General features: G+C 42.3%; 1 protein-coding gene across 3 annotated transcripts in view; it reads left to right on the top strand.

Moving 5' to 3' along the window:
• Positions 1-12,014, top strand: part of MAST4 (microtubule associated serine/threonine kinase family member 4) — a 539,757-nt gene that overhangs the window by 254,860 nt on the left and 272,883 nt on the right. For 2 of the 3 annotated variants that reach the window (XM_037062830.1, XM_037062828.1), the window contains exon 4: positions 1,874-1,948. The exons of the other annotated variant lie outside the window; for it this stretch is intronic. In XM_037062830.1, the coding sequence (XP_036918725.1) occupies positions 1,874-1,948 (75 nt within the window). The remainder of the gene's footprint in view (positions 1-1,873; positions 1,949-12,014) is intronic. 3 annotated transcript variants of the gene reach the window in all.

Raw genomic sequence — 12,014 nt, 5'->3', positions numbered from 1 at the left:
GAGTCTAGGTTTAATATCAATATCTGTCCCCTGCTGAGTTCATGGTACAGTTAGCTAATTAAAATAAAATAACATTTTATTTAGTTAATTTGCACATTGACGGTAATTGTGTATTTAACACTGAAATTAATTTCTTTTTCTGAAGAGTAGGAACCTGGCACTGTGAGCTGGAACTTTTAAATGGGTTGCAGTAGTTCCAGAGGGACTTTAATGAGGGTGGACAGTTCTCCAGATATGTTAATGAGGATAACCATTTATTTACATCTGACTTTTTTTTTAGGGAATGAAAAGCCTAAAAACCACTTTCTGATAAACCACTAAATGTAAAGGAGACTTTTCAGGTCAAGCCAAATCTATGTGTTTTTTTTTTTAAAGCTATTTCTCATGTAAAAACTATTGATTGTATTGAAGTTATGTGCTCAGTTTTCTGTTGCTTTTTGTTTTGCCAAGTATTCAGTGAATTAATGAGTATAATTTCTGATGTTAAAGCCGTGGTACATTTTCTAGGTCAGCTGAGTTTTAGGACTCTATCCTTGAACTTTTTGTTTTTATTCTTTTAGAAGAGGGTAGGGAAAGAATGCATGCTGGCAGGATAGTTACTAGGAAAAATATAATCCTGACTTGTAATCTGCTACTTATGACATTTCCTTTTTGAAAGGTAAGCATTATACTTTGGACACCGAAGCAGTGATTGTTGGCAATTCAAGTAGGTGTGATTGATTCCTGTCTTAAAAGTAATAGAGCTGTTATTCCTAGCAGAGGAAAGGAATGCTTAAGTATTATAATATAGACATTGCATTTTTAGCTAAGTAGACGTTTTTTTCCTCTGTCAACACACAGCAAGCAAATGCGAACACTCATCTGAGGGCCATTTTGCTCCATGTGTAGTCTCTCGCTTGCACCAGTGGTTTTAAACACGCGTGAGAATTTCTGAAACATGTCTCTGTTGCCTTCATCTCCCCGTCCCTAGATTCTGTGCTCACAGTGGGTCCTGCTTGCTTCTTCAATTCTTATTTACTGTTGTCCAACTTTGAAAGGTGGAGAAGTGAAACACCCTATACGATTTATGGAGATCCCTGTTCCAAATTTCCCTGTTGAAACAGCATTCCTTGTGTCATTTTCTGTTTTGTTTTGTGTCGCGCTGGTCTGTGTGTGTGCATCTTTAGCGTGGGTTGAGTAAGGGGAGGTCCTGCGTCTTTCTGTGTGGTCCATGGGTCACACACGCACAGGGAAATCTGCAGGGCTGGACTGGCCTTTCACAGAGTTTAGGTTATGAACTTAGTGCCAAATCTCTGTTTGAAACAAGAAAACTTAATTGCATTTAGGGACAGAGATCTTGGCAGCTGCCAGACACCAGGAATTCTGCCAGGATGGTGGAGAGAGCAGCTTCCAAGGCAGGAGATTTTGTTCATGGTTTTAAGGAAGACTGTGATTTCCACATCATGTTTCTGATATCCATGTGTGTGACAGGGCTCACTCTGCGAATGCCCCCCACTGCCTTCTCCTGCTCGTGGGAGATGGACTTCCTGGGCTGGGACATCATGTTCCAGATTCCCTTATCTTTGAGATGTCATTAGAGACAATATCAGATAATAGAAAAATAAAGATCTGGGGGGAAATGTCTACGACTGAGCTGTGTCTGACTTTAGTACACATCTGCATATACAAGGCTGTTTTTAACAAAACGACCACACGTGGCAAGAGCTTTGGTGGGGTAAATGTGTGTGTTTTTACGATTAGATTTTAGCCAAACAGACAAAGTACAGTGCTGTTAAACACTGTCCCTCTCCCTTTTCTGGCCATTTCCCCACCATCCCATGCCCCACTACTCCCTTCCCACCTCTCGTTCATCCCCATCTTCATTCCCTGTCAGGAAGGGCAGCCTCTGAAGAGCCATTTCAACTCAGCCCGACATCGCCAGAGACTAGTGGACCCCGCTGCTTCAAAAGTGAGTGTGTCCTGTCGCCCGACGGTGGGTGAGCCAAGGCCATGTATGTGGTTGCCCTGGGGAAAGTGGGCATGTGGGGTTTTATTTATGTTGATGTATGTGAAGGCCTCTAAGGAGGCAAAAAGTCTTCTCTGTTAATTCAAGACCATCCACCCCAGTGGAGTTCTGGTGCATGTGTACCAGCCAGCCCCGGGAACAAACCAGCCCTGCTGGGGGTAGCATTTGCTGGCTTCTGTTCTGTGAGGACTCCCACCACGGCCAGTTTCAAGTAGCCGTGTGAGGAAACGGGACTCAGAGCTGGGGAGGGGTGTTCAGCAGAGTGCTGTTTATAATTTTCCCACCATATAGATACAATGGACGTAAACACTAGTAATATGTAGCAAAATAATTAAGCTAATCATTTTGATTCTTACCTTTGTTTTCAAATATAATGTGTTTCGTGGAAAGCTCAGTATCGCTAATTAAGAATAATGGCTGTGTTTAATAGCTGCCGTGGGTCAGCTCCAGGGCAGCAGTCGTGTGTGTTACACATTGTTATGGATTTGTTGAGAGCAGTCTCAAGTCAGTTTGGCCATGTCCAACGCTTACGTTCTGGTGACATGTAGCAATAGCCATGGAAAAGTGGGCCAGGGTTTGCCAATCCCACACAGCACTAGGAAGTCGTAGGTCAGTTCTGCTGTGTACGTACTTTTGTTAAGCAAACATTTATTAGCAAACAGGCACCAAGCGTACCTGCAGTCTGTCCTATACACTCAGTGAATTCCTTGCTCTCTGGCCTTGTAAGTGCTCTCATCAAACCTATTTGGAAAGTTCCACTCAAGGGCGAAAACATGACAACTTCCCAGAGGTGGGATTCTCTCCCCTTTAAAGTGAGTGCATCCCACAACAGTGCTCCTTGGACCCAACTGCTGGGCAGATGGCCCTTGGAGTAGCTGGGCCTTGGGTACCAGTCCAAGGAGGAAAGTTGCTACAGGCCTCCCTAGATTCTTAGGCCCTTCTTCATGCAAGGATGAAGACTTATCTCTAAAACAATTTTGCCAATTCATCTTGTTTCAACAATGAAAACCTCTATCAAATATCCATTCTGAGGACTATTAAGCCACGGATTTTGATTTCAGCAAAGAAAAGCCATTTCAGTGCATCAGTTATGAAAACCTCCGGTGCTGACTGAGACAGGGATTCCTCTGATACGATGCTAGTTGGCTACCTGGGGCAGTCGGTTCGGAGTGGGCCCACTGACTCCATTTAGGGTACAGTTTTAACTAATACATGAGGCAGTTGACCCTTGAACAACACGGGGGCTAGGAGTGCTGACCCCATTCCCCCCAGTCAAAAATCCATATGGAAATTTGACTCCCCCAAACTTAACTACTAACAGCCTACTGTTGACTGGAAAACTTATTAATAACATAAATGGTTGATTAACAGATATAATATTTTCCCATGTGTAATGTGCAGTTTTTTGCCCACATTTTTGAGGAAAAAATAGGGGTGTGCATTGTACATGGATAGTACCTGAAATACCTTGTCTCTGTTCTTGTGTTTTGTAATTATTTGTTACATAAAATTTATTGTGCCATAATCTATTCAAAAATAAATCCTAAAATTTCTTTATAATGCAAAAAACCCAAGTATCTAAATATAAATAGATAAAAATTGAATTAAATATTAAAAAGAAATATTTTTTCCTGAAAGTTTGGGCCAAAAAACATGGGTGCGCATAATACATGGCAGTGTAGTGTGCAAACAAAAGTATGGTATTTTGCTTGTTATATGTTTTACATATTATATTCCTATAATAAAGTAATGTAGAGAAAATAAAATGTTATTAAGAAAATCATAAGAGAAAATAGGTTTGTAGTTATTTATTGAAAAAAAATCCTATAATTGGAGCCATGCAGTTTAAACCCGTGTTGGTCAGGGGCCAACTGTGTTAAGTTACCTGTGCGGAAGTATTAGAAAATCAATGCCAATGTAACTCTTTGTTACATTTCTTAAGTGTCTAGAGCGTGTCGCTCTCCCCCCCTGCCCCTCCCTGCCCTGAGCTTCAGACACCTCATTTTGGCTCAGGATCCTTGTGAAGTTGTGAAAGTTCTGTTGGTGTGTGAGGGGGGAAAATGAACCAGCTTTGAGTAAGTCAGATGGTTTCATTATGTAAGATGTGGACTTTGCTAGCGCAGAGCACAGTGCAGCGCACAGCAGGTTCTCCTGGGCCGCCCCCCTCCCAGACTTGAACTAATGAGGCACTGACACGTGGTGAAGCCCGACCACTGCTACGCCCAGTGTGCACCTCTCCATCGGTGCTCTTTTAAGGGCTTGACTTGGCATGTGCCTTTGCTCCTCCTTTCCCCTTTTTCTGTATTCATTGCCTTCTGCCTTGGCATTTTCAGAACTACTGTGCCCCGCCATGCAGTGTTACAGATTACACTGCAAGTTGGCTGTTTTTCTTCTGTTGGTGGTGAGAGCCTTTCTGTTGTCCCATGTTGTGGTGACTGAGAACCATGGCTTCTTTTTCTAGATGGAAACTCTCAGAGGAACTCATGAAACTGCTCTAAAGATGTCTGGTGTCTTCATGTGCTGGGTAAATAGGTTCAACCCCATTACCAAATAAAATTTAAAGGTCAGGTCCTGTGCTCCCCAAAATACTGCAATTGTAGAAATCTGAGAAGGGCCTAAAAAGCTTTTCTAATACTACGCGCAGTGACCAAAGGGCGGGAGGCGGGGGGTACCGGCTTGCTGTGCAGATGTGTTACCCAGACAGTAACAAGGAAATGTGCATCTGGGTCGCCAGTGACCTTTTGTTCTAAGCACATTGGTTTGGTATCTGCACTGTGTTATTTTCAGGTCAATAACCTGAACTGTGGTAAAGAACTTTTGCAAGTTCTAGGTGCCCATGTGCTGGGGGTCTGGAATAATTTATGGCAAACTGCCAAATCTTATGAAAACATGGATTTTGTTAAGAGTTGGCATTGCACAATCTTGAAAGAAGTGTAAGCAAGTAGAAACATTTAGTTTCTCTGTAGCCATAGAGAATGGTGGGGAAAATACATAAGACTGGGCGGGACAGCGGGCTTTGTTATAAACCAGCTCTGTGGCTTGGGGAGCCGTATAACACTGAGCTGAGCCCCTAGTGCTCTAGGTTTTCTCGCCCATAAGATGAGGAGAATATAGGAAATGTTTTCTTAATTAAATTATGGAATTATTTTTTCTTTTCATCAAGGACACTTATAACTAGATACTTTACCCTCAGTGTGAGATTTTTGGGTGGCATTTCTTAATCCTAACATCCCTCCACATAAGCCATCGTTTGTCATTACTCGGCAAAGCATGATTACTATGCAATCTAAGATCAGTGTCTTCAGTGGGAGTTGATTTTTAAAACTGAGTTACTTTAAAACTATGGGGAAAATATAGACCAGAGATAAGGGTTTGTTTTCTGCACAAGGAGTAGCTTTTTTTTTCACCCTGATTTTTTCTTAGTCTTAGAAAGCCTTTTGTGCTTTGAGTATAGAAAAACAAGCTTTTAAAACTGTTTTATTTGAATAAGAGTACAGAACTAGGGGGAACCAGAGGTACCTAATGTACATCTAATTGGCTACATTTGTCCACAGGGAATTTTTAAGTGTCTTTCACTTTGGAAATATGGTCACCTGTCTGTCCCCCAGTGTGATTGCTGTAACACAGCAAATGAACAAAGAATGAAGCAAAACAGGCAATAGAAATGACAGTTCAAAGACCACAGAGCAGTTATTTGTGAAGCTGGTAAAGGCCTCTGTTAAGTAAAAATCAATTTGAGATGGGAGCATGAGGGACACGATCTGGGGAGACAGGAGGTGGACGGAGGAGGACCCGAGTGTACCAAGGATTCATTTTCAAATCTCCTGGCATTTCATTCCAAAAGGATGATGAAGATTTATTCTAGATGAGCTGTCATTTTTCATTGGAAGCTTTGCTGAGCCAGAATAAATAGGTTCGTAAAGATTGTATTGAAGCGTTGAGCTATGAGAGTAAATAGTGGTAGACAGAGCATCTAATAAACTTCAAAACCAAAAAGTGTTGTAACATTTTATCCTCTTAGAAAAACAAATGAAAACAAAGTACACTACCCAAGTGGACAGATAATCCAACTACCAAAAACCTACGTATAATTCTAAAACACATTGTTTCAGTAGGCCATAGGGTTTGCAAAATCCTTTAAACGAATTCTAAGTGATTTCTCTACCTTTTCCTAATGAGAACAAGGCTTATAAAGCTTGGGCTCCCCTGCTGTGAATACAAGCCCAGAGCTATCTCAGAGCAGATGGTTTTCTCTTCTCACCACTATAAACCTTTTAGGATTGATCTTTTTTTTTTTTCATTTTTACCTATCTCAAGAGTACATGTCTTTGAGATCTCAGAAACCCCATGTTCAGAGGGGACAAGCAGCTGCATTTGACCAGAGTTCATAGTCGCAAAGATGGTGTAGAGTGAAGGCAGTGGAAATCATGGAATTGTGTTTCTGTCTGTAGTTGCAAAAGAAAATAGGTTGATTTTTAAGCACTACGAGGATAGGCTTCAAAATAACTACATTTTTAGCCTTATTATGCAATGAGTTACTGGATGGTAATTAACACCTTCCTAGTCCGAGGACTTTCAAGTGTTAAAGAATAATTTCTTCCTTTTTGGAGGATGTAATACTTGTTACTATTTAAGGATGTAGAAAGATGGGGTAGAGATTGGAAAGACTGGTTGCCATAATTATTCTGGAATTATTTTAGTCACTTAAAAGTTGTACCATGTAAACTTTTTTACAAAGGCTTTTAGAGGTGAGCCATTTCTATTAGAAAAATTTGAGGTTGCTTATGGGTTTTGTTTTTACATCATCCATCTACAAGTTCCCTTTGATCCCCGCTAAAATGGCCATGCATCTCATATCTGAAACTCATTACCTGTGACTTTGGGCCAATTACTTTTTTTAAAAAAGATCTTTATTTTTATTTTTAGAGAGGGGAAAGGAGAGAGAAAGAGAGAGAGAGAAACATCAATGTGTGGTTGCCTCTCATGTGGCCCCTGCTGGGGACCTGGCCCACAACCCAGGCATGTGCCCTGACTGGGAGTCGAACCTGCAACCGTTTGGTTAGCAGCCTGCGCTCAATCCACTGAGCTATGCCAGCCAGAGCTGGGCCAATTACTTAATCACCCTGAGAAAGCCTCCGTTTCCCTTATCTGAAAATGGGGAAGAAAGTAATATCCACCTCATCAGGTGTTTTGAGGAATAAAAGAGATAATGCCTAAAAACTTCTTACTGTGCAGGCAGGCAGTTACGCAGTCCCAGACAAATTATAGAATAGCTGCCTTTAATCGTGATTACTCTTATCATGGATATTAGGTAATCCTCGTTCAACTTTTCCAGAATTCTTTTCCCATTTTGCTACATAAGGGGTCAAGACCAAATGGTCTTTGGTATAGAATGTCTGCACTGTTATGTGCCTGTACAGTTATATTTAGTTTTGATTGTCTGTCATGTATTCAGCCGTGTGTTAGGCATGGAGGACTATAACTTGCAGGATTTGGTTCTTACCTTCAAGAATGTAACGCAACTAGCAAAGAAGCAAAGCAGAGACATAGTAACTTGTATGGTAACAACATGGTATGGTTGATTTTGAACCCAGGGGGACATGTGAGTGGCTATCAGAAAAGGCTTTCTGGAGCTGCTGGGTTTTCACGTGGGACTCAGAAAAAGAGTAGGGCTTTCTGAATGCCTGAGTGTAGGCATGGACATTGCCTGGAAGCCTGTAGTAAAGTTATCTGCCAGGCCAGAATGGAGGGAATGTGACTTGAAGTGGCCGTGGAAGGTGGTCTTGTGCCATAGCTCCTGTGGGGGAATGCACGCGGGCTTTGAGATCATGCAGACCTGTCTTCAAACTCTGCGTCCCAGCTTTGTGACTGAGGGAAAGTCTCTTGTCTTTTCATCACTGCAGCACGCAAATAGCAATATCTATGTCATTAAGAATGTTGTTATGGCCCTGGCTGGTGTAGCTCAGTGGACTGAGCGTGGGCTGTGAACCAAAGGGTCACAGTTCGATTCCCAGTCAGGGCACATGCCTGGGTTTCGGGCAAGGTCCCCAGTAGGGGCCATGTGAGAGGCAACCACACACTGGTGTTTCTCTCACTCTCTTTCCCCTACCCTTCCCCCCTCTCTAAAAATAAAAAGAAATAAACGTTTTTTAAAAAGATTGTTGTTATGTGCCAGTGAGGATGTGGAGAAAGCGGAACTCTTCTGCACTGTTGGTGGGAATGCAGATTGGTGCAGCCACTGTGGAAAGCAGTATGAAGATACTTCAAAAAGCAAAACAAGATCTGCCTTTTGACCCAGTGATCCCATTTCTGGGATGTATCCAAAGGAACCCACAACACTAATTCCCTGGAACGTAAGCACCCCTATGTTCATTGCAGCATTATTCACAATCGCCAAGACATGGAAGCAGCCCAAGTGTCCATCAGTAGATGAGTGGATAAAACATCTGTGGGACATTTATACAAGGGAATACTACTTGCTGTGAAAAAGAAGAAAGTTTTACCCTTTGCGACAATATGGATGGGCCTGGAAAAAATTATGCTAAGTGAAATAAGCCAGTCCAAGAAAGACAAATACCATATTTCTTCAGTTATACATGGAATCTAATGAAGAAACTGAACTAACAAGGAAAATAGAGACAAACTCATTGATGGAGAGTATCTGACAGCTAAGGGGAGGCAAGGGTAGGGAGTGGATGGACTGAGCAAAAAGGAAAAAAGGATTCATGGACACGGACGACAGTGTGGGGATTGCGGCAGGGAGGGGGCATCAGGGGACTACATGGTAATAAGAATACAATAAATTATTTTAAAACAGAATGTTTTTATAACTAAAGGATTTAGTGCACACATCCCATAGAGTAATGGCTTTGGGTGGCCTAAAATGGCTGTACTTGGTTAACTTGGACATAGTCTGTCATATGACCCACCAATCCTAAACCAAAAGGCGGCGTCTGTCCAAGGAGACAGATTCTTCTTGCAGCATTGCTGTGCCAGGAGGTTTGGGGCGCTGCGGGGGCAGACAGTTGAGGGAGTGATTGAGAAAACAGGGTGGCTGCTGTCACATAACATCAGCAGCCAGAAACAACAGCCTGAAGGGACACACAGCATTGCGGATGGAGCATGAAACATACTGCTGTGCGAAAACGAGTTTAAAAAAATGAGTTTTCTAGTACCGTGCCTTTAAGGTCAAGGAAAAATACATGCACAGCATGCAATTTACATTTTTGAAGAGCTCATACAAAGCTGAATATCCATCAGGCGCACTAGAAAGGTTGCTTGGAGGCAGTGGAAAGCAGGTATATCAGTAAGTAAATGAATGGATGACAATAATGGACAGAGGGGCACAGACAGCTCAGCTCAGGAAGGAAAGCAAAAGAGTCTTTCAGTGAATTTAGGGCGAGCTTCCTGTATCAGAGGACAAAACAGATTGATCTTCAGGCAGGTGTTAGACATAAATAAATGAGCAGATAAATACCTACACGGTTTGGATCATAAGGAAGACCTGGCGATGGGCAGGTGGATGACATTTTCATTTCTCCTCTCGTCATTCTTTACCTCTTCTGAACAACTGTCTTGGATGTGCAGTCTCAGCTCCTGTGAGCCCCAGGTGCCTGTGTTCCAGACAAAGCTATGACAACGTGCAGCGCCCCAAAAGGATAATGTTTTCCCATATTCCAAATGATCAGTTCCCTTTCTTTATGCCCTAGAAGAGTCTTGTGCTGGAATTTTTCACTTCTAATGCGATATATCTACCTGGCAAACTTGTGCACAGTTTTCTGCCTTTGACAAGACAGCACAGAGAAGTTAAATAACTTGCACAAGGTTACTGAGCTAGTAAAAGGCAAAGCTAGAATTCAGCCCTGTGCTGAGCCACCATGCTGTGCTCTTTGCCACCACCATCCAGTGGGCATCACACTCTTTCCCAGGGGATGCCCGGTACTGGGCAGGATTTCTCAGGTTCAGGAGGAAGCCAACCACTATACCCAAGGTGATGTTTTTTAGCTTCACGTGCCAGAGACATGATTTGACTAGATACCACTCTCATGCTACCCAACTCCACACTCCCGTGGACCTAGGTAATGCTGCAAAGCTGTCCAAAAAGCACTCATTCTCTCTAGTGTTTCTACATATGTCTATCCCAGTTCACAAGGATTTTTCTCTCTTCTGGCTTTAACCGAATTCCAGCTTCCAAACATTTCAGTTGAAAAATGGGCAGAGAGCACCCCAATTTTTTTAGCTTAACATCTCTCCTCAGACACAGGCAAGTAATTTTAAGGAAAGTGGATTCCACTTATTTACTGTCCATGATGCTAGCTGTAAGGTATGATATAAACACAGTATTAAAGCATTCAAAATTCCAGAGGTAAAACATGTCTTTTGGAATCCAGTGCAATAACAAGCAGGTCCTAGGGCAAATTAAGCCTGAAATGTTGCTGGAGGCAAAAATGACCTAAGCTGTCCTACTTTGGGCACATCATGAGAAGGCAGGGTTCCTTGGAAGACAGAGTAATGCTGGGAACACAGAGAGGCAGCAGGGAAAGAGGAAGACCAAATATGAGAAGGACTGACACTATAAACAAGCTATAGGCATGTGTTTACAGGAGTTGAGCAGGGCTGTTGAAGGCAGGATGTTGTGGACATCACTTGCCCACACCTGGGGTCACCAGGTGTTGGACTGACTCAATGGCATGTGACAACGATAAGCACACACCTCAGGACAGACACCCATTTTGCGGCCAGGCACTGTGGGATGTAGTGCTTAGAGCTGAAGGTGTGTGTAGTCAGCTGCCTTTTGGAGAATCACTTCCTAGTTTCTTTTAAAACATCTTTTTATGGAGGTATAACATACATACAGATATTGTCTTACACACCTGAGACACTGTTTTTTTCTATAAGAGTAACACATATTTTAAAAGTGCAGATATCAATGTGTATTTTCACACATTGACTATATCCATGTAACAGCAACAATATTTAAAAAAAAAAATCAGCCCTGGCTGGTGTAGGTCAGTGGTTTGAGCGCGGGCTGCGTGCGAACCAAAGGATCACGGTTCGATTCCCAGTCAGGGCACATGCCTAGGTTGCGAGCTCGGTCCCCAGTGGGGGCCATGTGAGAGGCAACCACACATTGATGCTTCTCTCCCTCTCCTTCTCCTTCCTTTCCCCTCTCTCTAAAAATAAAAAAAAAAGAAATAAAATATTTTTTAAAAAATCAGAGCATCACCAGCACCCTGGAAGACTACTTTATTCGATCTTTCTAGCAGTTTTGGGAAAGTTTTAAATTTCTGTTATTTGTTTTCAAAGTCTTACGTCTTTCCTGATATTGCTTTTCAACGTCCTAGTGTATGATACACTAAAATGATATATTTTTTTGTTTTCCTTTGTTTTTAAGAAAAAGGATGTAATTAGTCTTTAAAATACAGGTTAAATAAAGAACAAGTACAAAGGCTGCAGTCACTATGACTTTTAATGTTTCGGTTGCTGGGGTTTATATTTGAAGTTCATTTGAATGCTGTGACTGCAACCATCAAGGAGAAAGAAACTAGTCGGGCCTGGTTTTCTTTCCTGACACAGATTTCTGCGGCAGTTTTCTCCCCGGCCCTCTTCCCCAGCTCTCGGAGATTGATACACACATGCCTAGGTGAGGGGTTACAGCCCCACCTCTGCTGTCCTCCTGTCGATTCCCCTCCCAAGGGCTTTACAGAGCTGGTGAGTGGCATTTGTTGGCTTTTCTCAGAGTCCTCAGAGTTGTGCTCACCCAAGACTCGTGTAACAGGCAATTGGCCGAGGTGAGATTAGCAGTTATTCGGAGGAAGGGTATAGGAAATCTTTTTAATTTAGAGGTGAAAAGATCACAGACTGGGTTAAGTATAGGTTACCCGATTTGGCTCCAGATTTATGAAGAATTAAGGAAATCATCCCTTTGTCTTCAAGGACTTCTGTATCCTGTTTGCCACTGTATCCCTTTAACCCTCAGGCAAAAAGAAAAAAAATTTAAAAAAGAGCA

Source organism: Sturnira hondurensis, unplaced genomic scaffold (genome assembly GCF_014824575.4).
Source record: "Sturnira hondurensis isolate 20B ecotype Veracruz unplaced genomic scaffold, ASM1482457v3 Scaffold0014384, whole genome shotgun sequence".
Classification (NCBI taxonomy): Eukaryota; Metazoa; Chordata; class Mammalia; order Chiroptera; family Phyllostomidae; genus Sturnira; species Sturnira hondurensis.
The sequence above is the reverse complement of the archived record's forward strand: the minus strand, read 5'-3'. Positions and strand labels throughout refer to the sequence as shown.